Genomic DNA, 24,874 nt, shown 5'->3' on the forward strand with positions numbered 1-24,874 from the left:
GACACCTTAAAACAACACAGAGTCTTGTCGCGATAACGCAACACACAACCCCCGGCGATGGCGGCGGGGAGATGGCGACAGTGCGACCCGCACTACCCCTGCTAGCCGCGCGGCGCGGCGGTCGGCAAGACACCTTAAAACAACACAGAGCCTTGTCGCGATAACACAACACACAACCCCTGGTGATGGCGGCCAGGGAGATGGAGGCAGGGAGACCTGCACTACCCCTGCTAGCGGCGGGCAGCAAGACACCTTAAGGGACACTGTGTGAGAGTTGTTTATTTCCTGAATTTGTGCTGCCCATTCACTAATGTTACCTTTTTCATGAATACTTACCACCACCATCAAATTCTAAGTATTCATTATGACTGGAAAATGTGCACTTTTCATACATGAAAAGGGGGATCTTCTCCATGGTCCGCCATTTTGAATTTCCAAAAATAGCCATTTTTAGCTGCAAAAATGACTGTACTTGGGCCATATTAGAAAATATTAGTTTATTACTTAGTAAACTTTAATGAAAAGATAAAATTGGGCAATAGCCAACCCAGTTTCAATGAGCAGCATAGTTGCAGTACCTTTTTTGACCATTTCTTACACAGTGTCCCTTTGAAATCGTTCAGCCAACACCAAGGCTTTTGGGGAGCCATGTCTGCGGCCCCATCCTGCTCCTGCTCTCCTGCAGCGTTCACCCTCACGCTGAGACACTGAGTCATATGCCATCAACAGTAGGGGTGTAAAATAATAATCAAAATGTATCGATGCATCTATCCTGCGGCCGACGATTTAATCGAAATGCATCGCATCGTGGGGCATTCTTAAGTATCGGAAACAATCGAATAGCTGGGCCCTCTCCAATGCTCTAACTCCATAACATAATAGAAGTGGAAAAGTCATTGGAAAAAATCGTATCGAACCGAATCGTATCGTATCGTGGGGAATTCTTAAGTATCGAAAAGAATCGAATCCTTTAAGAAATGGATCGTCTTGGAGGCTGTGATTTACACCCCTAACCACCAGTGACTAACAGGGAGTCACAGGAAGCAAGGAGCACCGAGCGAATCACCACTGAGCTAATGAAGCCAATCTATTAACAAATCTATACGTGTTTTTTTTTCCTTTAAAAACACGGTGTTGCGCAAGACACTGGCAGCCAATCATGTGAGCTAATTTTTTGACCAACAGCGATTGCCAACAATCAGATTTTCAGTTGTGCGCAGCCAGGGTCGCGCAGCCAGGGGAAAACAAAAAATGAGAACCCGTGTATATTGTGGGCATAACACACAATGTAAGGAAGAAAAATCCGCACTCACAAAACTGCGTCTCATTATTTATTTATATTACCACCATGTCCAAAAAGCAAACGCGTTTCGGCTATCAAATTGACATGGTGGTAATATAAATAAATAATGAGACGCAGTTTTGTGAGTGCGGATTTTTCTTCCTTAAGTTGATACTTTTTATCTCGCACCCAAAGACTTTCGTTTTTCCAAGAAGTTGAGCGCGTCCTTTGCCAAAACATAACACACAATGACCATGGAGCTAATGAAGGCAATCTATTAGCAAATCTAGATTGTGGGCATAACAGACGTTTTCCTTTCCAGCTGAGTTCTTGCCACTCCCCCTTCTACTCTGCAGAGGGCCCGGGGGAGGGTCAAAGGTCAAGGTTGCCATGGTTGCGATTCAAAGTCTGCTCGCAGAGCCCTACCTGCTATGACTATATGGGAGGAGGGGAGAGAGAGACAAGGAGAGAGGTGGGGCCAGCCAAAGGTTAGGAACGCGTGCAAGTGGAGGAGGGAACGAAAGGCGAGATTCATTATCTGTAGTGTACAGAAGAGCAAGGTACAGAGGGAAAAAATAAGACGCACATTAAAATTGTAGAAGACCTGTTTTATTTCTTTATTTTTATTTATTTATTTATTTTATTATATTATTTATATATAATGTTTCGAAAAGCTTGAACTTGAAATCGATTTGAGAACAACTTGAGTGATGGCAAAAGAAAATTGTGCAATGACAACTAATGCACACAGGAACCTTTTTCACTAAAAATAGAAAACAGAACCCTGGTGCGTGACTTCTTCGGCACAGAACTGGTGTGGATAAAATAAAGCAGGGATTGGTCCACTGAGAAAAACTGATTCGCTACATTATGTCGACTAGGGCTGGGCGGTTCTGGAAAAAATGTGCATCACGGTTTTCTTGATGAAAATGAATATCACGGTTCTCTGCACAATTTTTGTTCATCAGTGGCGATTTTCCCCTGCATCTGAATGTTTCTGAAGAAAAGGCTGAAATTAAATTTAAACATGTATAAAATCCTGAATTTTAATTAATCTCTATTTCTATTTTAAGCACTTTTTTGGATTTTCTTTTTTTTTTTTTTTTTTAAACCCTTCTCTCATCAAAAAGTGAACCTTGTGTAGGTGAAAACCGTTATCACGTTTTTTTAACGGAATACCGCCCAGCCCTAATGTCGACTCACATGCTGCCTGACAAACACAACGCAGAGCTTGACAAAACATTTGTCCTCCTGTCAATTAAGGATAGACCGATATATATCGGCCGATATTTGGGTTTTTTAAGTGTATCGGTATCGGCCGATACACGTGTGGCTTTGGCCAATACGCAATATTTATTATTATTTTATGTTATTCAGGTTTTTTAAAAGCTCCAAGACACTTTATTTTTGTATAACTTGATTTTTAGACATTACTTGATTGTTAGAGTGGGTGTTTAAATGTTACACGTTCTACCTCAATTTGATATTATGATATTATTGATGTTAAATAAATGTTTATTTTTAACTTGAGACCAGGAATATTTGTCTATTTTTTTTTATTACTTTTTTTAACCATATCGGCCTCAAATATCGGGTATCGGCCAAGGGTGGAAAAAAAATCGGTATCGCATCAGCCACTACTGTCAATTAGTACATACGTATCATAGTCGAGCTATTGCCATTAATGTGACTAATGTAATCTCTGAACTAGAGCTCTCAAGAAATCCAAGTGTGCTATACGAAATCATTTTATTGGAGGATGCATGTCATACGGAAGACCCCTTTATTTGTTTTTTTTTTAATAAGATGATCTAAGCTAAATTAATTCAAACATATAATGCAGACACAGATCACATCACATTGACGGTAGCTGATGACCTCTACCCTAACTAATAACTACTCTAATAACTAATAATAAACACATTAAAAGGCAAATTATTTTCTACCAATTCTCTGCAAAGAAAGCAGCAATGAGCAGATGTTCCGATTTCTCTCCTATCCCTTTCCATTCAGGCTGCTGCCGGTGTTCTGTCGAGATATGTTGCCTCGTCGAGATGAGCGACCGGTAGCCTTACTCGATAGTGGTGTTCTATCGATTTGCGCTGCCTCATCTAAATGAGCGACCTTGATTTTTTTTTACCTTTGAGTTTTTCAATGGTCCACGTAGGACTGTTTTAATAACCACTTTATTTAGCCTATTTCACGGACAGGGGTGTGCAATCGTTCATGCAGAGTTTAATAAGAACGTGCGGCTGCTGACCACTTAACAAACCGTGAGCCTCTCGTTTGAGCAAGTTAAGAAACGTGCCATATGAAAGAGACTGGGCTGAGTTTGCGCAAATATACAGGCCTGGTGAAAGTGTTTGGGATCATGGCTTGGCTACGGGTTGTTTAATGCAGCCATTTGCTGTTGGTTTGGTTTCAATGCGACGTGGGCCTGTCTCGCAAGGCAATATATGAAATGATGTGCTATGGGGATAAACAAGCGCGGTTTAGAGATTCCCAGATAGCAGATAGCGTATTGTGGCTTTGTTTTGGCAGATGTCTGTCAATGTATGGGCAACACCTCTTTTAATGACCGGAATCATGTTTTCAAAACATCCCCACCAGTGCATTTCTTATTATTGTACCAAACCAACCTTAGGCTACTTAGCCCATACGACAGTATGCAATTTCCGATCCAGTAGTCTACTGTCGAGGTCGCACAATTCGATGGACAATCACCCGCGAAATCCTCCGCGAGGGTGTGCGCATGCGTGCACATGCTCAGTAGCGAAAAGTATCACATCTCGACGGGTCGCTCATATAGACAGGACACCGGCTTAAAAATTGTGTACACACCCGCTATACTTTATCTCTATGTCCCTCGTTTTTCACTGATAACCTGCAAGCACCCTTAACCATTAAGGATCGTTTTTTTGTCTTTGATCGCTCGGGTAACTTTGGTTACTTCTCGAAGGAAAAGTGGGCCCCGAAAGAGGAGTGTCAAACCACTAGTCAGACTAAGGTGTACAGTATATATGCCAGCATTGCTCAAATTAAGAAGCACATTATCTGTCAAGCATAGTCTGATTTCTCAAACTCCAGTCTGATTTCAACGCCACTACGACAGCAGAGAGAGTAGAGAGAGAGAGGTTCCATTGGCCCATTGTTTCCTGGTTCTATTATTGCAAGGGGGAGGGGATGGGGGAAATCCCCCTTTAGGCAGACCTAGGCAGACCTAAGGACTGTTCTATTCATTGTAGGAGTATTATGACACGCCCCTTTAGGCAGACCGGAACCTGGTCATGTATGGTGCCCATAGCAACTTATTACATTGGCATATCTCTATATACTTAAAGAATCTCTGACGACGGTGTATACAGTACATGACTTTTAAAACTCCAACGTCAGTCAAACTGAGCCAATCATTTGAATGTCTGCATTTCTGCATTTGATGTGCATGTAGTATACATTCTGCTTTGCAGTATGTGTCCTAAATATCTATCACTAGGTAGGTCAGGGTGTCCTAGTAGGCTACTTAACTGTTAAGGCAACCACCCAAACAATAATACACCAATAGCACCTTCACTTGGTCCTCTGAAAAAATACAGATTTTTTTTTTTTACAAAATAATATATACTGTAAACCATGTGTCCCCTAATCTACCTTGACTTTAATGTTCTACAGGAAATACTGCAGCTGATGAACATACTGTGTATTACACATAGGCCTACTGCAAGTCAGAGTGAGTGCTTGTTCGCTTGAGTGTTAATCCAAACACTCCCCCCCCAAGCACCCCCACCCCCAGTGTAGTTTTACAAAATAATGAATAAAACCATTTGTCCCTTCATGTACCTTGACTTTAATGTACTGCGGGAAATACAGTAGCTGTTGAGCATACTGCGTATACACATACTGCAAGTCAGAGTGAGTGGTGAACATACTGTGTTGTACACATACTGCTTGTCGGAGTGAGTGCTTGTTCGCTTGAGTGTTAATCCGAACACCACCCACCCCCACCCCCACCCCCCCACCCCCACCACCCCCCACCCCCCAGTGTAGTTTGGCAGATATGAATGGAGATCAGTAGCTAATACCCACTTCTTAACGGCCGGAGATCTTGTTAGCACAACAAAAAAGCCTCTTAACTGCTAACGATACGGCTAAATCTGATAGCCACCAACACCAACACCGCCCGGTGTGAAAGGGGAGGCGGCCAAAAGAGCAATATTGGGAAAGGCCCTGTTGTTGTTATCTGGACATCTGCTGGGCTACACGGCCAGAGCAGGATGGACATAGTAGTGCAGGACTCGGGGGTGGGTGGTGTACATAGGAAACAAAGGCCTTTTAAGGTCATCCTTCAACGCTCATCTCTCTTTCTCTATACATCTGTAACGCGGTCGTTAGACTTCTTAGGTGGTCCGCGGTCCACCCATCTGACACTGTCAGCCAAGCGATCTGATGTATCCACTCTCTTCATTCTGCTCATTCTGCAATTGTAATAAAAGATGCTAATGGCTACATAAAGGATGTAATAATCTTTAACATGTAACAAAACTGGCAAAAAGTTTTTCATACATATCCAGGGCTCTACATTAGCTTTTTGTCATCACCAGCCAAAATGGCTAGAAGATGATAAAGGTGGGGTTGCAGGTATGACATGACGTTGGGTGAACTCCCCCAGGATTCTAAGGTTCTACATAGACTCCTATGAGCCTGCGGAACCCCCAACGTGATGTCATAATAGTACATTTTCATAAAATGGTTAACCTGCAACCCCACCTTACTATCTACCAAACGCATTCTGCCTAATGGTAGGCTACAAAGTGGCTAGCAAGTTGGTCTTCTCTACCAGTCAAACTGCCCGGTTGGCTGATGTTAATTTCGAGCCCTGTCTGGACACATTGTCTACTGTACATGAGACTCCATTATAAATACTTTGCTTCACCCAGGTCAACAGTGAGGCGTGAGGTCAGGCAACCAGAGGAGAGTATGCCATTTTGGGGGAATGGTTTGGTAGCTGGTGTAGTTCATCCTCTCTAATGTTTTGGACTGCTCATTTTATGATCCCCACTCCTCACCACCAAACACCACCACCACCCACCATCGTCATCATCATCCCGACCCATCCCCCGTCCCAAATGCCTGCCTGGCTGCCATTACACACAAACATCAATACCTTTTGAGACACTTAAATCTTTCCACCAGCAGCTAATTCTCCACCCCTTCGCTCTCTACCTTGCTCCGCACACACACACCCAACACAACCACCCACCCACACACACACAGACACACACACAGACACACATACACTCAGACACACACACACACACACACACACACACACACACACACACACACACACACACACACACACACACACACACACACACACACACACACACACACACACACACAAAACCACTCTATATCCCCTGTCGCCCATTTTTGAGGTGCATTAAAACCTTAAAGCCTGTCTGTCTTTCAGCAGCTTGCTCTGAGAGGAGAGGAGTCAGTGATGTGGACCACCGGAACCATTAAGTCTCTCTACGAACGAAAACGAGCCATTAGACTCTCTCTCTCTCTCACCGACCGACCGACACGAGAGGCACTTTGCTTCAATTATCCGTCCACACAGGATGGCTGGGGGGGGGGGGGGGGGGGGTTGGGGGGGCGCGGGGGCGAGAGGGGCGAGGCCGAAGAAAGGCAGCCTTTTAAAAGGCGTGATGGATAGGTTAACCTGGTCAGCAAATAAATAATGCAACACGATAGGCGCCCACCGTCGGAGGCCTGGCCGGCCGTCCCGTTAGACCAGCAGTTCCCAAACTTTTTTTAGGCGAGGCACCCTTTGTTTAGCCGGATCACACCGCACTCTCGATTAAAAGGTGCCAAACATAAACAAAAACTGTGTAAAATTGAAAGAAAAATGTCTGCACACTTAAATCCCCTTTGTGTTCTTTTTAATAAGAGGCCAAGCTTTCGGTCTACTGACCTTCCTCAGGGCTCCAGGCGAGGCACCCTTTCAATTCATGAAAAATCTCAAGGCACACCCGAAGCAATAGGCCATAACATGGCATCGCATCCGATACCACACAAGCTTAGAAATGTAACACATTTGGAGACGTTCGAAGTTGCAGCTTTATCTCAGACAGTATCCCAAACGTTTTCTTCAGGGACCCTTGTTTTTTACCATTGTAAGCATTGGTGACCCAACCGCACAAGCGCCTGCACGAGATGATGAACATGATGAAACCCTCTGTTTCCTGCGAAAACTCATTTATTCCTCAATTCGTCTTCGGTCAAATATAGAAAAAAATGTTTAATGTAGCACTTGAGCCTACATTTTGTTGTTTCTATGCATATATTAGTGAAATGCTTTGTCATTTATTCAACATGGGCTATATATGGTATTCAAAATTAAACCCCTTAAAATCAAGAGGGCTTCGCGACCCTCTGTGGATCTTTGCCGACCCATAGGTTGGGTCCCGACCCATAGGTTGGGAACCACTGCGCTAGACGGCTCTTATTTGAATGAGTCAGGGCCGCCACCACCACCACTGCAATACAATATCACTAGAGTCGATGGAGGGGGGCAAAAACATGCAGCCATGCAGAACTCCTGGGCGGAAAACACACATTTACCACCAACCACGAGTCATAGGGCTGTAAATAATATAGAAATGTATCGATATATATCGCGATATAGGATTGAATCGAATCGCATCGTATCGTGGGGCATTCTTAAGTATCGAAAACAATCGTATCGCTGGACCCTGCCCAAAAAGTTAATAGAAGTGGAGATGTCATTGAGAAAAAAATCAAATATCGAAAATGATCAAATTGTATCACATCGAATAATAAGATATCGATATTGAACCGTATCGTCATGGAGGCTGTGATTTACACCCGTAACGAGTCATGTTGGGGGGAAAAATGAGGAGGAAAGAGTGACTTGAAAGGAAACGGTAGTAGAGGTAGAGTAACAGTTTTAGTCTGCATGTTGGGACAGACGAGGGTGGGGATATTGAGTACTAGGATAACAGTTTTAGAAAAAAAAGTAGTAACACGACACTCATAATGTAAGATGTTGAAAAAAATGCTGGCTGGCTGTCAGTTAGCTTTGCCTCATGAAGTGTGTGTGTGTGTGTGTGTGTGTGTGTGTGTGTGTGTGTGTGTGTGTGTGTGTGTGTGTGTGTGTGTGTGTGTGTGTGTGTGTGTGTGTGTGTGTGTGTGTGTGTGTGGCTGGGATACCGCTTGACTGCTGCACCATATGACTTCAAAAGGCTCTTTCACTTCTGTCATGCAAACAGCTGCGACGACAACACTTCACACCGAACTTGTTAAAAGCACCGCCTGCCTGCCTGCCTGCCTGTCTCCCTGCCTGCCTCCCTGCCTCCCTACCCGTCTGTCTCCCTGCCTGCCTGCCTGTCTGTCTCCCCGCCTCCCTGCCTGCCTGCCTGTCTCCCTGCTTGTCTCCCTGCCTCCCTCCCTGTCTGCCTGTCTGCCTGTCTGTCTCCCTGCCCGTCTGTCTCCCTGCCTGCCTGCCTGTCTGTCTGCCTGTCTCCCTGCCCGTCTGCCTGCCTGTCTCCCTGCCCGCCTGCCAGTGTGGTGTGGAGTGACTGCTGTGCGACTGTGTCCGCTGCTGAGAGTGTGACAGCAGCAGTTGTGGAGGGAGCAGTTGGTGTCCATGTTAGTACAGGGCCGGATTATCTATAAGGGCCAGCGGCACAGTGCCCAGGGGCACCAAGCATTTGTCACCAGTGAGGGGGCCACACAAGACACAAACGTGACAAATATTGTTTAGAAAGGGGGCACCAGTGATGTATAGTGCCCACACTGCCCAGGGGCACCACATTGGTTTAATACGGTCCTGATGTAGTGGCCTAGGAGGCCTTATAGTGTGGCAACGTCATCAGAAATACAGGCACACTGCTGTCCACTTTGGTGACCATGTAGGAGGCCTTATAGTGTGGCAACGTCATCAGAAATACATACAGACACACTGCTGTCCACTTTGGTGACCATGTAGTATAGTTTGGCAACATCATCAGGAATGCAGACAGGCCTTATAGTGTGGCAACATCAGCAGAAATACATACAGACATGCACGCTGCTGCTGTCCACTTTGGTGACCATGCAGTAGCCTGGGAGGCTTTATAGTGTGGCAACATCATCGGAGATACAGACACGCACATGATGCTGTCCACTTTGGTGACCATGTAGTGTAGTAAGGTCTTATAGTGTGACAACATCACCAGAAATACAGACAGATATGTTGTTGCTGTCCACTATGGTGACCATGTAGTAGCCTAGGCCTTATAGTGTGGCAAGCAACGTCATCAGAAATACAGACATGCTGCTGTCCACTTTGGTGACCATGTAGTTTAGTTTTGCAACATCATCAGGAATACAGACAGGCCTTATAGTGTGGCAACATCAGCAGAAATACATACAGACATGCACGCTGCTGCTGACCATTAGGGGTGTATATCACAGCCTCCATGACGATACGTTTCGATATCAATATCTTATTATTCGATGCGATGCGATTTGATTATTTTCGATACTTAAGAATGGCCCACGATACAATATGATACGATTCGATTCGATTTTTTTCCCCAATTACTTTTCCACTTCTATTAAGGTATTGGACAGGGGCCAGCGATTCCATTATTTTCTATACTTAATAATGCCCCACGATACGATGTGATTCAATTCAATCATCAGAGTATATCGCACTACATCGATACGTTACAATATTATTTACACCCCTAGTGACCATGTAGTAGCCTAGGCCTTATAGTGTGGCAACTTCAGGAATACAGACAGGCACGCTGCTGTCAACTTTGGTGACCATGCAGTAGGGTCTTATAGTAGCCTGTAGTGTGGCAATGTCATCAGAAATACAGATGAACATGTAGTAGGCCTTATAGTGTGGCAACATCATCAGAAATACAGTGCAGGCATGCTGCTGTCCACTTTGTGGTCAGCTCATTATACACAGCCAGAGTTGAGCTCAGTGGCTGATCATGAAGTAGCCTCTCACTGCAGTTGGGCCCGTGAACCTACGGGCCTATTCACTCTTTTGACGAAAAACACTCAACTACATCATAAACAACTCTGAAGTTGGACTCTGAAGAAGACGTGCACTGCGTCGAAACGTCAGTCATTATGTTTGCACCGCAATAAAATAACTAAAAAGTATCTGAGTGCTCCAGTGTCATCCCTGGCCTCCTCTTCTGAAGTGGACCAGTTGTCATTCCTACATCAAAACAACATTGCTATAACAATGCAGAGCGTCGTCAGTAACTGATTAAGACTTGAGCATTACCATTTTGGTGACAATGAGGTTGTAACACAGGCTCTGCCCTAAGGGGTTAAAAAAAGCCCACTTCAGGCCAACTTGTTTGTGTGGAATGCTTTCATTTGGAGGCATGGGGTTCATATAGATTAGAGGTGGTCTACTCGGCATCCAGTCCCCTGGACAAGAAGCCAAGTGCTTCAATTAAGGTAAGAAAAAAGTGAAAAGAGTTTGTTGAGGACATGGATTCCCTCTGAGTTCTGTGTGAAACTTCAGATTTAAGAGGCATTTGTTGAAAGACGTTGCAAACCTACAAACAACAAACAAAATGCAAACAAATGGGTTGTGTATGATTAGTATGTTACATTACATACAGTAACCCATAGGCCCTCTAAGACAAGGTAAACAATTAGGCCTATAACAACACCGCCAATACTACTAGACTCCTACCTACTACCTCTAATAATAACAACAATAATAATATTATAATAGTAATAATAATCTCTGACATTCAATCTCATGACGAGTCTAATCAGTTGCCCACTGCTATGTTGGATGAGGGGCAATGTTTTGGATCAAAGTTAGTCCTGTGTTCTGTTCGTCTTACCTGCCCAAGCTCTCCGACTCCGCCGGACCCGTCGATTCGTGGACGCTTGCACTCTGCCCCCGGCGACTCGGTCAGAGCAGCAGCCGTTTGGGCATCTGGCTCAGGATCTCCCCGTTTCATTCCCCTGACGGTCGATGAACCACCGGTCGAGTTGGCGTGCACTCCTGCCATTGCGTCCAAGTCTCTATCCCGGTCCAGCAGTGGCCGGGACATCGGTAACATGATTGATGCAACGTCGGTCGACATTAACATTGATAAAGCTGCAGTTTACTATGTCTGCGGTCTAAAAATTGTGTTAGATAACAATTGCCTTTCCCCCCAAGACACCCCACTTAGGTTTAAGATTCAGATTATCACTCGCTTTTCTTCCTAGAAAGATCTTTGTCAACATAAATGATAATAACTGTAAAGGTCATACTACTGTTATTTCGTGGGACGTAGCAGGCTACTGTAAACCATGCCCGAGAGTGATACGAAATAATGAACCTCTCAAAGACGATAGGTTTGGAAATATTTCAGCAAAAAATTAACACGCTTATTAGGCCCAATGTAGGTGAAATGTATCGCTGAAGAACGTTACTTTAGGCTCCGCACAAGTTCACCACAGGCCTCAAAGCGAATATGAATCTTACACAGATGATGTGCGAAATAAAAATGAAATATCTTATTTCCAGGTCGGTGAAACTAAAGCAATCAAACAATGAAACGGCAAAGCGCTACATGAAGTTGCTGCGATCTCGGTAAATACTGGAATATTCAGTCACGATATCTCTGCGCAACGGTCCTGCATTTGCGCGCAGAGGATATGCTATATTTTAAAAAGAAGGACCATATCCTACCTTAACGGAAGGGCTATTCCCTAAAACATGTCCTCCTAATCCTACTGATTAGCCTATAAACGAGACATTTGCCTCGTAAGCATAGCTGTCGTAGTGTTCGACCTGGAGCCCCCCCTTTTTTACTTTAATCCTCTCGTCGGTCGTTTCAATTGATTAGGCAAAACAAAGAACTCTGTCGTATATTTTGCTTCACAGCTTTCTTTTCTTCAGTCTCCCCTCTTCTCCCTTTCTCCCAATCAGCCCTGTCTATTCCTGCGGCGTGTGTGCTGGAGAGGAAACGATGTCCTCCCTCTTTCCCTCCCCCTCTCTCGTTACAGTGTAGGAGTCTCCCCCCCTCCCTCGCCCTCTCCCTCTCCCTTGATCTTTCCCCTTGCTTGCCCGCAGAAAACCCACCACATATAGGCTAGATACGGTATGACTTCTGCATCCGCACTCAAACACACTGCACCACATCATTGGACAGTTATTTGGGATACCCTAATATCTGCAATGGGGGTTTTACATAATCAGATGTTACACACACAACATGACAGAGCACAGATTTGCGGATGCTACCACTACTCGTACCGACGGTGCGCCATGCGCCCAATAAATATGTAGGCTCAGAGTAGGACACACCGCGCCACTTATGGCAATAAGGAACCGCACATGACATCAGCACCCTTCGCCACGGCGCTGGGTAACGCTTGGCCTCGAAGGCCATCTGGTGGTCATAGTAATTGTTAATTCATGGTTTGCTGTGTGTGGAGAAGTTGAATCATACAGTGATGCAGACGTTTTGAAAGGGATCATTTGCATGCGTAAAAAGGCGCAGGTACTGTAGAGCGCATGCACATTGCTGTGAAGTTTTTTTTTTAGTTGCAGAATGATATTTTGTCGCTTATGCTATGACAGAGAAATAACAGAGAATTACAGCAAATAAAAATTTTGATTAATTACATGGGTGTAATGTTTCATGTCTGTATTTTCTTTGTGGAAAGAGACAACAAAAAGGGCTGTAGCCTTTTTTATTTTCACTTTATTTATTTTTATTTTTTTGCACAAAAATCTACAAACAAATATTGCTCAACCCCACACAGTTGTAAAATTCATGTTTCCGTACCAAAACATTAATAGAAACCCTCAATGAGGACACAATTACATATTGATAATAACAACAATTAAAAAAAAACATATAGGCTATGCTTCACACACCACAGATAGGTTACAAAGTATTGTTATTATGAAATGGTAAATCATTTCAAAAATAGACATTTTTATTTACATTTCATAATGTCTCTGGATCCAACCATACAGTTTATAATCTCCAGGCATCATGCCTGGTTGATATCCATGTGTGGCGGTTTCATTGACTGTAAAACGGTGGCGTGCAGATGGGAAAGATGAACAGGCCTCTCCGTGTGATGAGAAGGGGGACTGAGAGAAGTCAAGTGGACAGAACATGTTGTTGCCAAATCACGTGTGAATCCTTGTGAATATATGCATGGTGAATAGACGTATGTGCAATGTTGTGTGTAATGTGTGTCTGTAGGCTATTTATGTATGTATGCTACTTGACATCTTAACATCTTGACATCCTTGGGATCAATAAATGATACTCTTCTCTACTCCACATCACTAGTGAGGTTGAAACCTGACCACCACTACCTCCACATCAGTTAACCCCTTAGCGCAGAGCCTATGTTATAACCTTACCGTCACCAAAACTGTAATGGCTATGTCTTAATCTGTTACTTAAGGCTCTCAGTAATGTCATAGCAATGCTGTTATAATGTAGTTGAGTATTCTCAGCAAATAGTGAATAGGCCCGCCGGCGACCCCATCTGCAGTAAGAGGCTACCTCATGGCCTATGGCGCTAGCCTGGGCGACAGTAGGCTACATAGGATGGCAATGCCAGGCTACTGTGGTTCTAGCCTGTGCTACATAGGATGGCATTGCCAGGCTGGCGCTATCCTGGACGAAAGCAGGCTACATAGGATGGCATTGCCAGGCTACTATGGTTCTAGCCTGTGCTACATAGGATGGCATTACCAGGCTGGGCGACAGTAGGCTACATAGGATGGCATCACCAGGCTATGGCGTGACGGAGCTCATCTTGCACCTGTTCACCCCCCTCGGGGATCGAACGTGCGATCTCGTCAACTACAACGGTCCGGCAATGGGAGACACAGTACGATACCGCTGGGCCAAGAGACTAGTCTCTCGGCCCAACGGCACGAGACTGTATGAGGCTATCGGAGGGAGGTTTACCAACGTTCCACGCCAACTCTGTGCTAGTTAGCCTTCGTTACAATGGCTCATGTGGCTCCTTCAGTCTTCAAGAGAACACTGGCAACTCAGTCAGGGCCGGATTAAGATGGCCCGGGGCCCCTAGGCTACAGGTTGCTGTGGGGCCCCCAGAAGGCAAATTTCGTACGTAGACAGTGTCATAATTACGAGCTAGAAATTCAGGATAACATGTCTGCCAACTGTTCTCAACACGGTGGATCAATTTTTCAATATTGCATCTTGTCCCAATTCTGCAATCTTTCACTTTTGGGCAATCAGGGGGCCCTTGGCAGGTGGTGCCCTAGGCTGCAGCCATATCTAGCCTGTGCGTTAATCAGGCCCTGAACACAGTAGGCCCATACACACAAAGCTTGAGTAATATGGTCGTCTAATACTCAGTAGTGCCATACTTCAACCGTGCCGTGCCATGCCGTGTGGGGGTGCTGCACAACACGCTTAATCTCCCTACATATAGGCTTGCATACCAGGCTTGTACGAAATTTCAATTCAAAGTAATGCCATAATACGAACACTAGGTGGTGTCATTACCTTGAATTTCTTTGAATTTAATCTACACCACCCATTGAAAGTTCATACACAGGGCTCCAGACTAACTTTTTGCACTGGTTGTGCTGGTGCGCCTAAAAAATTTTTTTAGGTGCACCAGCACAAAATTTAGGTGCACCCAAATGTTTTCACCACCCCATACACACACGCACCTCAGCTTTAAAAAATAATAATTAAAAATAATAACAATAGCAATAATAATAGCAAGAATAATAATAATAGGCCTAATAATAATAATAATAATAATAATAATTATTATTATTATTATCATTGCTATATTTTAAAAGACCTGGAGCCTTCCATGTGCTATAGGCTAGTCCAAATGTGCTCCTTATAAAAGACATGACAGTAGGCTACCTAACTAACACATCTTGGCTACAAGCAGTTTGGCTGGTTGAAAAGACCAAATTAGTAGCCTTTTAGTGAGTATGTGTTTGACTAGTAAGATCAACATAGCCTACCAGCCTTTTCTGCAATAAGGCTATGCACACGGCACAAGCACAGACTTACAATATGAAGATACCGGTAGATAGATGGATGGATGGATAGATGGATGTATATATTTTTTTTTAACAAACCCTGCTAAACATGTCGTGATTTTTAAAATCCTTAGACACAAATAGCCTAGCCTATGTTTACAGTGGAATCTGAGGTGAGTTGGGTTTTGTCTATTTCCCCGTTTTTGAGCGCTCTCCCTCTGCATAGGCCTAATGATTGTGGTATCTTAGCAAGCGCTACGAACAGACACGACAGCACTAGTGCGCTCGCTCGCTCACTCTCTCTCTCGTGCTGTCTCGAGGTGCATGAACGATGCCTTGCCGGCTGATAGGCAGTATGTAGCCTGCCCTAGTCGCTATCAAAAACTCTCACAGAAGTACCGACAGACTAGCGCGTCACCTGTTGTTTGGCCAGCTCTGCACGCGGCTGAAACGGGCAATTATCCGCACCCGTCTGCGTGTTTGTGTGACAATGTTTAATATCCTCTCAAGCCCTTTAGTTTTTCCCCGTGATTGTGACTCTCTCGTGTTTAACATATCCTCAAGTCATTTTGCTGTTTTTACCGTGATTGTAACTCTCTCGTCCGTTGCAAAACTCGCCTGGTTGAAAACACAAAACTCGCTGGCACATGTGAACTCGGATAGTTGAGCGAAGTCGAACATTCTATTCTGAAACGTCGGGCTGCCTGTGAACGAGGAAGGGGGAGAAAGCTACCGGTAGTTCAGCGGAGTTGAAGGAATGACCGCATCGACACGTTTTATTGTGTGATGATGGACCACTACTGTAGAATGACTATTCATTTTATGTCCATTAAAACGGTTGTTTGATAATTGATTTTGTTCTACTGATGGCTGGTCGCACCGGTGCGCCTAAAAATATTTTTTAGGCGCACCATTGAAAAAAATGGGCGCATATGCGACCAAATTGGTCGCACTCTGGAGCCCTGATACAACACCACCACCTAGTGTTCGTATTATGGCATTACTTTGAATTAAAATTCTTTCCATTCGGAATTTCGTACAAGCCTGTTGCATACCCATGACGACACGGGTTCGAGTTCAGGCTGGGGTCTGTGCCAGCCCTGCCCATCTCTCTCTCCCACTCTCTTCCTGTCATACTCTCAACTGTCCTATCAGCAATAAAGACACAACAAAGTCCTCAAAAACAGTAGTGTAGTGACAAGCACACATCCCACAAAGACATTTTGTGATCCAAAACGCAGATCTAAAGCATCAGTGGTCTCAGGAAAGTGGACGAGATGACTTGTTTCTCTTTAAAATATGTTTAAAAAAAAACAAAACAAAAAAACTTGGTGCTGCAAATGAAGGCTCCTGCTTGAAATGAGCTTAATGCAGGTCCTGGTATGAAATGAGTATAAGGACATTACATAGGCTACTGTAGACGAGGATAACTCCTGCCCCTTCCTCTTTCTAGCCTTGTTTTCCTCATGGTGGTTCATATTAGCCTGGTGAACCAGCGCCACCCGCTGGACGGCAAAATGTTTTGTCTACGGGTGGGTCTGGCCTCGCATAATGATTCAATGAAGCCAGAATGCCAAGAATCTGGCAAACCAATTACAACGCAAAGATGTGTTTTGAATCAAAGCGGGCAGGGTTTTGAGGGAAGGTTGTTCTCATCAACAATCTTCGGATGTATTATGCATCGAGGCCAGACTAAATTAGACATCCACATTTAGTCTGGTTTATCAGGCTAGGTTCATATCCAAATCTAGTCAGGCCAAGAGCAATTTAAATATCGTTTCTGATCTCCCGAAAAATCGGGAGCTCCACCCACTTTGTCGGACACCAGTCAATCAGTTGCAAACATAGGGAGGCGGGTCAACCATGCTGTTTGGGAAACGCTAATTGTTATGCTCTTGGTCAGACCAAGTCTCGAAGAGATTTGAAAGTCGATGATAATCAGGCTATTCCAAATACTCCTCTGTGCCTAATTCTCATTCCTCTCCTTCTCAAATGAAGGAAGATTCACAAATAAATTGTATTCATGGCACAGATTTCTAATGCAACATTTTGTGTGGGCATGTGTGACCTAATGGTTAGGGAGGTGAAGTTAAGACCAGAGGGTTGCCTGTTCGAATCCCGCCCTTACCTCCCTTCCCTACACTTCCATCCTTGGCTGAAGTGCCCTTGGGCAAGGCACCTAACCCCACATTGCTCCAGGGACTGCAACCAATACCCTGTAAATGACTGTAAGTTGCTTTCAATAAAAGTTTCATGCTAAATGTTGTGTAATGTATTGGAATGTGCCAATGGTTGAAGGCTTAATAGTATTGCAGCTACCTCATGGGCAATGCTGCATGGATTTTTTTTAATCCTACAGAATGTACGGAAACACTTTAGAATAACTACCTATTCACAGCTTTATATACACTTTATTAACATTTAATAATAATTAACATTGCGCTGTGTCTGCTGTGTTAACATAGTATTTCTTGCCCATTTATAAACATTTATAAACATTTTGTTGATAATTAGTTCATTATTTATAAAGTGTTTATAAAGCTGCAAATAGGTAGTTATTCTAAAGTGTTGTCGAATGTACATATTCTGTATGTGAATCATCGGGTAACACTTCACATTAACCTTCCGCGAAATGGTTAACTAATGGTCAACTAATGTTAACTAATGGTAAGGTATTGTTATGTCACCCCGGAAATGGGAGGGTGGCATAAGCTCTGCTGCATAGTCGTGATTAATAATCCTTATTGTGATTTTTATCTAAATAATTGCGATTATAATTTTTTCCATAATCGTGCATTCCCTAATATATTGTTGTCATCAGCAAATGTTTATTAAGTGTTATACAATGATTTAATAATAATATATCAATGCTTATTATAATAGTATTATAGATGCACAACAAACCATTAGCTAACCATTAGTTAACCATTTATAGCGGAAGGTTATTGTGAAGTGTTACCGAATCATCCTATTCTGAGAACCTCCAGTAGTTCCATTATTTCCGGCAAGTCGAAAGCAACGGCAACTTTTTCACCCTGACCAGATAGCACAAGGGCTGAACGCAGCTAGCCAGGGACAAGACGGTGGCGGAAATGGTCGATACTGTAAGGGACCGATCTTTAATGTCAGAATTTTTGTTTGCCGCGTATGCGGCATAGTTCATTATTGGTAAGAAGTAGTGCACGTTAACTAGGACGAACATGCCAAGAACCGTTTGGAAAGCTCTTTTCTTCACCGGGTGGAGCGCCGCCTTTCCACTACCGGGGCCCGGCTTCTTCAACGCCCACATCACCTGAATGAGGCAGAAGTAGATGGTGACCAGATCGATGACCAACTGAGCAATGGCCACTTGCCAAGCCGAGAAACTGGCGTCGAAAACGCTGCACGCGAAAAAAAAAACAGTGAACACCCAGTTGCCAATGCAGACAGAGAGCCGTAGCAACGGCTTCTTCAGCTTCATGAAGGTGATCGGGTGCACGACCCCCAGGAAGCTGTCCAAACACAAGCACGTCAGGTGCAGAGGGCCTCCGAACTGGTTGAAGACCAAGCACACCGGGCGCTCGTACACGCCCGCGACGAAGCTATACGCCATCTCGCAGCAGAGACTCACGCAGAACACGAGATCCATGATGGCTTGACTGGCGACGAAGACCTCGGAGGTGGAGCAGATGCCAGCCTTGCCCAGCAGGAGGCGCAAGACGAAGGCGTTGGCGGGGATGCCAAGAGGGGGTACGATGAGGAGAGACGGGAAGTAGATGTATAGAGCTGCACCTGTGGAGTTGGTGGTGTGATTGCTACTGTCCATTTTCTTATTGTTATCGTATTGCTTTAGATTTTCTAAAAAAAGAGAGAGAGAGAGAGAGAGGAAAGAATATTGGATCATGTGCAAGGACTACTACATCAACACAACCTAAAACGCCAAGGATGGCTTTAACTTTTTTCCATGCGCACCCCATTGCACATTTGAATGTGGTTCGCGCACCTCCTAAGCGCATGTTTGCGCTAAGGAATAGGAAATCACTGCACATTATGCAAAGTCATTTTGGGGAATCCTCATTCCCAATAGACCCAATGTTCCAGCATACAATTCACCGTACAATTAAAAACTACTTATTGTTGATTATTGCTTTTTAAAAACACACACATATCCGCCATTGCTCTATACAGCTCGTGCACCCTTTATGGCAGGCCGTGCACCCCAGTTTGGGAAACCCTGCTCTAGTATACTGTATATTTATTCTCATTGCAGGGGTTTCCGCAGAAGCAAATAAGACATATGACCTCATATCAATCACACTGACACACTATAAACATAGAGGCCGTCTAAAGGTATATATACACTTCAAATGCATGCAAAGTTAGCATTTATTAACATTCAGGTAATTTCAGGGTCAGGGTCAGGGTCAGGTTGCTTCATTTGTACCAGAGACGGATTATGATTAGAAACCAGGGAAATACTTGCCTGGCTCTTGCCCGACCTGTAGTTCCGCACAGCTTTGTGAGTGTGTGTTTGGAGTGCCACCAGGGGGCTCCAGAGCACACACACAGAGGTCTGGTAGGAACCAGGCTAGGGAAATACGCCCTAAGCGCCTCTAATTTGACAATCCGGTGCAACCTGAGCAGGACTAAATAATAAGTGCAAAGGGAAAAGAATCTGGTGCCACACGGATGTCTATTTTCTGTTATTTATTTTTTCAGTGCAGTAAGTCAATAGACATCCGTGTGGCACCAGATTATTTTCCCTTTGCACTTATTATTTATTTTTTCAGTGCAGTAAGACTTACTGCACTGAAAAAATAAATAACAGAAAATAGACATCCGTGTGGCACCAGATTCTTTTCCCTTTGCACGGATTATGATTACTTTGGCCCCTGGGCCAGGCAACAAGAAAGCCCTGCTCTTGGTCAGACCAAGTCTCGGAGACATTTGAAAGTCATGATAATCATTCTACTTGATTGGTAGGTACCCGTAAACTGATTTTGTAGTTCAAGATAGAGATGCTGTAAGTGTCGACATGCAAGCTACAAACACATAAAATGTGTACATGAGATCTAAGACATGCAATATGAACAGGAACAAAGAGTACAAACAGTAGATAAATATAACACAGACACACGCTCGCAGACATAAAGAAGGATGGGGTATGAGTGTCTATACAGCAGTTAGCTTATAGAGTAGAGTAGAGAGTAGAGTAGACTTTTATTGTCACTATATAAATATAGTGAGATTATGTTTAGTAGCAACCCACAAATGCCCACAAAATAAAAGATATATTCACAGAAAATAAATAATATATAAAAATACATGTGCATCTCACAGTATCGATAGTCCTGAAGTATTGAGGGGGGGGCAGGTGACGTATTGAGTTCAAAACTCTAATGGCAGTGGGATAAAAACTGTCCTTCATTCTCGTAGTGCGGGCACGCAGAGTCCTAAAGCGCCTGCCAGATGGTAGCATGGTAAAGAGCCTGTGACCAGGGTGTGTGTGGTCTTTAAGGATGTTTAATGCTCTTATGACCTTTACTGAATCACAAAGTTCTGTGTGCACATAGAATGGCTACAGTACAGTAATCAAAATGCTTTATGCAGTTATTGTACATATATGGCAGATGTAATTTGCAACAAAGTGCAACAAAAATTGCAGACATTTTTTAAACAATTCATGACTATTCTCAAACAGAGTCTCTGCATGAGACCTGATATAGTCACTGTAAGTGATTGGAGCCACTGAAAGCGAAAACATTTTTTTTCAAGAGAACGATCCACATTTTCAGCAGTGCCTGAACCATGGCCATAACTACCATTGAGGTCACATAGGTCATGTCCTCTGTATTTTTTGTTCAGTGATATAAAATGTATCTATTATGAAAATCGATATATGATCAATGATAAATTCAGCCTGTAAATGACACTATGATCACCAATGATAAATTCAGCCTGTACATGACACCCCCATTTATCCTCAAGGCAGTGATGAATAAAAACAAACGTAAGAGTTTGACTGAAGTGTTTGAAGCATTCTAAATGTGCAGTGTGCTGTACAGCACGCAGTATTTGACCTCCGGTATTTGAAAATGTCTGGTTACGGCCCTGGCCTGAACCACAATGGATGTCAGTTTGGGAACAGGTGATGACAAAAAATAAAATTATGTCTGTAAGGTCTATTACATGTGGGAAACCGGGTATGAAAGTAACAAAGGGATAGTTGTAACAGCCTCAATTCCAACAATCAGGGATAAGATATGAGTCATGTGACACCCTCAATTCCCTCAGACTGTCATTGTGATCGTCCATGGAAGATTTCAAGCCACAGACATAATTTCTCTTGGAGCTACGGGGAAAAGTCAAGTTTTGAGGTATGAAAGTAACATTTTTATTTTATTTTTTATTTTTGGTCTGGTGCCTTTCCTGTTGTAGATAATGTTGTATGTGTTATATCAGGTGAAACTACAGTTTCTCAAGTCATGAATGGTGTAACTGTCCCTTGCTATTGTTGGTACACCATACTAATACAGCTATCTAAACAATGAATGACTATGCTGGGGTAGGTTGTAACAGGAGTTTCTGAAAATGTTACAACCATCCTTGGGCAGTAAAATAAGACTTTTTTGTGATTCAGTTCCCTCCGACTGTCATTGTGATCGTCCATGGAAGATTTCAAGCCACAGATATAATTTCTCTTGGAGCTATGGGGAAAAGTCCAGTTTTTGGGGTATGGAAGTAACAACAAAAATGTATTCTTATTTTTTGACATTGAAAATTAATTTCTATAGGACTACATTAATGTGAGCAATTGTTCTGTTCTCATGATGTTTGTAAGGAGTAAATAAATTGCCATATCACATTGAGTCCCATTAATTTATATGCTGTTACAACCTACCCCGTCAGGTGTTACAACCTACCCCAATATGTTTCTATGCTGTTACATCCTACCCCAGTAGTGCACACTTTGCATTTGGCATGATTTCAGATGTTATGTCACGTAATAGAGGACATTTAAATAGTTGTCATTTGTAGTAGACATTTGTGTATGCTTTGCTAAAAGTTATAGAAGTGTAGCGTTAAAATAAATTGTTTTAGAGAGTCATTTAGAGTGCTCTCCAAACAATGTTACTTTCATACCCGGTCTCCCCTATACATGAATAAAAACCCCATGCTTTATTTTGGTAGTATAAAGTGTGTATATGTTTTTTGGGATGGCCTGTACATGTAAAGATTTATGTATGCTAATATCCAGGCGTCTAAATTGTAGACAAGTTTGCAAAACGTGCCAGATGTTGATGCATTATTGGTAGGGCTGGGACTCGATTAAAATGTTTAATCAAATTAATCTTTAGGCTTTGAAATGAATTAATCAAATTAATCGCATTTTAATCGCATTGAAATATCTGACTTGAGAACAGTGAAAAACATTTTTTCACATGGATTTTGAATAATTACAATAAATAAGCTTAATCTAAAAATATTATTCATTTTCAAAAGAAAAGAGAATTCTTCTCATTTTCAGCAGGCTGTTCACCATCAGGCGTAATACTGCCCTCCACTGGTCTAATCCAGAACTATGTAGCTATATTATACTGCGATCAATGTTTAAAATCGTGTTAATTAATTAATTGCCTCGTGTGATTAATTAATCAATATGAATGCATTAATGTCCCAGCCCTAATTATTGGCCTTCAAAGCATCTGGGAGATTAGTGTCATGGCAGCTGCATGAGTAGTTTTCTTGCTGGATCATTTGTGACATCTGTCCATCACTGTATAGTTTCATATGCAGTACATTATACAATTCAATTCAATTCTTTATTTCCATCAGACTCAAAATGCATGGTCCATATCAGCACAATCAATACAGTCAGTTTATTCTTTCCAATAAGATTGCATACCATTTAAATGATGTGTATCCTCATAATATTTTAGTATTACGATTATTACGATATATGAGATTTCCGATATTTCATTGACATTGGGTGCTGCAAAATGTCATAGGCTATACCCATTTTGGAACATTTTGGGAAATTGACATTTTTGTATCGGGCATTACATTGCATTGCATTGCAAAAACGCATTTTATACAGGTTTAAAAAAATATATTCTCCAAATATTTCAATGGTTAGTATTCACACATATACGTAGCACATGATGGGACATCTGAACATTGAATTTTGCAACAAAACTCTTCATTTGTTTTCAGGAAGTAAACTTACCAAAATGGTGTCTGATGGTGTCTCCAAGTGGTGTTCCACAGCTCTTACTGGCCCACCTGTACGTTTACCTCCCAGTACACCACCCTTACTGGCCCACCTGTACGTTTACCTCCCAGTACAGCACCCTTACTGGCCCACCTGTACGTTTACCTCCCAGTACAGCACCCTTACTGGCCCACCTGTACGTTTACCTCCCAGTACAACACCCTTACTGGCCCACCTGTACGTTTCCCTGCCAGTACAACACCCTTACTGGCCCACCTGTACGTTTACCTCCCAGTACAGCACCCTTACTGGCCCACCTGTACGTTTACCTCCCAGTACAGCACCCTTACTGGCCCACCTGTACGTTTACCTCCCAGTACAGCACTCTTACTAGCACACCTGTACGTTTACCTCCCAGTACAGCACTCTTACTAGCAGACCTGTACGTGTTCTTAATCCCAGTACAACACCCTTACTGGCCCACCTGTACGTTTCCCTGCCAGTACAACACCCTTACTGGCCCACCTGTACGTTTACCTCCCAGTACAGCACCCTTACTGGCGCACCTGTACGTTTACCTACCAGTACAACACCCTTACTGGCCCACCTGTACGTGTTCTTAATCCCAGTACAACACCCTTACTGGCCCACCTGTACGTGTTCTTAATCCCAGTACAACACCCTTACTGGCCCACCTGTACGTGTTCTTAATCCCAGTACACCACCCTTACTGGCCCACCTGAACGTTGTCCTCCCAGTACACCACCCTTACTGGCCCACCTGAACGTCTTCTTCCCAGTACAGCACCCTTACTGGCCCACCTGTACGTTGTCCTCCCACCAGTACAGTCTGTCCTGGGTTGGGCTGGGCCTGCTGGATTTACATAGTGCACCAACCACATGACATTAGGGAAAATACAGTCGTTAAATGTACAGCTTTAGATCAGAATTAATGACAGTAGTTGCACAGTGAATCACAAAATACCATCCAGCGGAAAAATATAATTGACTGCCAGCTAGGTACCAAAGAACAGCCAAGCAAATGCTCGAAATAGGAGTGCTTCATATTCACTGTAGCCTATGGTTGTTGGAGTGAATGACCGTGATGACAGGTCCACATGATGTATGTAGTTCTAGGCCTTATATGTAAATGGCTAAGCAATGTAAATTGTTAGGTAATGTAGTGATATGATATTGCATAACGCTTGGCCCTCGCTTCCTGCTTTGGGATTTCATTTTGTAATGATTATGGTGTTGTGAGCTTGTGTAAGTGGTTACAAAAGATTACAAAAAGAACGTGCTGATCTCTCTGGTCCATAGGCTATTATGGTGTGTCAGTCCTCTTTTTGATCACATAC

At 43.3% G+C, this 24,874-nt stretch overlaps 2 protein-coding genes across 3 annotated transcripts in view; both read right to left on the bottom strand.

Annotated features, from left to right (window-relative positions):
• Positions 1 to 12,258, bottom strand: part of rbfox2 (RNA binding fox-1 homolog 2) — an 85,069-nt gene extending 72,811 nt beyond the window's left edge. For both annotated transcript variants that reach the window (XM_063196054.1, XM_063196060.1), the window contains exon 1: positions 11,173 to 12,258. In XM_063196054.1, coding sequence (XP_063052124.1) covers positions 11,173 to 11,424 — 252 coding nt within the window. In that variant the 5' untranslated portion in view covers positions 11,425 to 12,258. The remainder of the gene's footprint in view (positions 1 to 11,172) is intronic.
• Positions 12,259 to 18,321: 6,063 nt separating this feature from the next.
• Positions 18,322 to 19,131, bottom strand: LOC134445628 (G-protein coupled receptor 183-B-like). Its single transcript, XM_063194684.1, has one exon. The coding sequence runs from the start codon at positions 19,129 to 19,131 to the stop codon at positions 18,322 to 18,324; it is 810 nt and encodes a 269-aa protein (XP_063050754.1).
• Positions 19,132 to 24,874: the final 5,743 nt, after the last annotated feature.

The sequence above is a fragment of the Engraulis encrasicolus genome, chromosome 1, assembly GCF_034702125.1.
Source record: "Engraulis encrasicolus isolate BLACKSEA-1 chromosome 1, IST_EnEncr_1.0, whole genome shotgun sequence".
In the NCBI taxonomy this organism is placed as follows: Eukaryota; Metazoa; Chordata; class Actinopteri; order Clupeiformes; family Engraulidae; genus Engraulis; species Engraulis encrasicolus.

Coding starts and splice junctions, on each gene's coding strand:
- LOC134445628 (XM_063194684.1), bottom strand. CDS start 19,131: ATGGACAGTAGCAATCACACCACCAACTCCACAGGTGCAGCTCTATAC.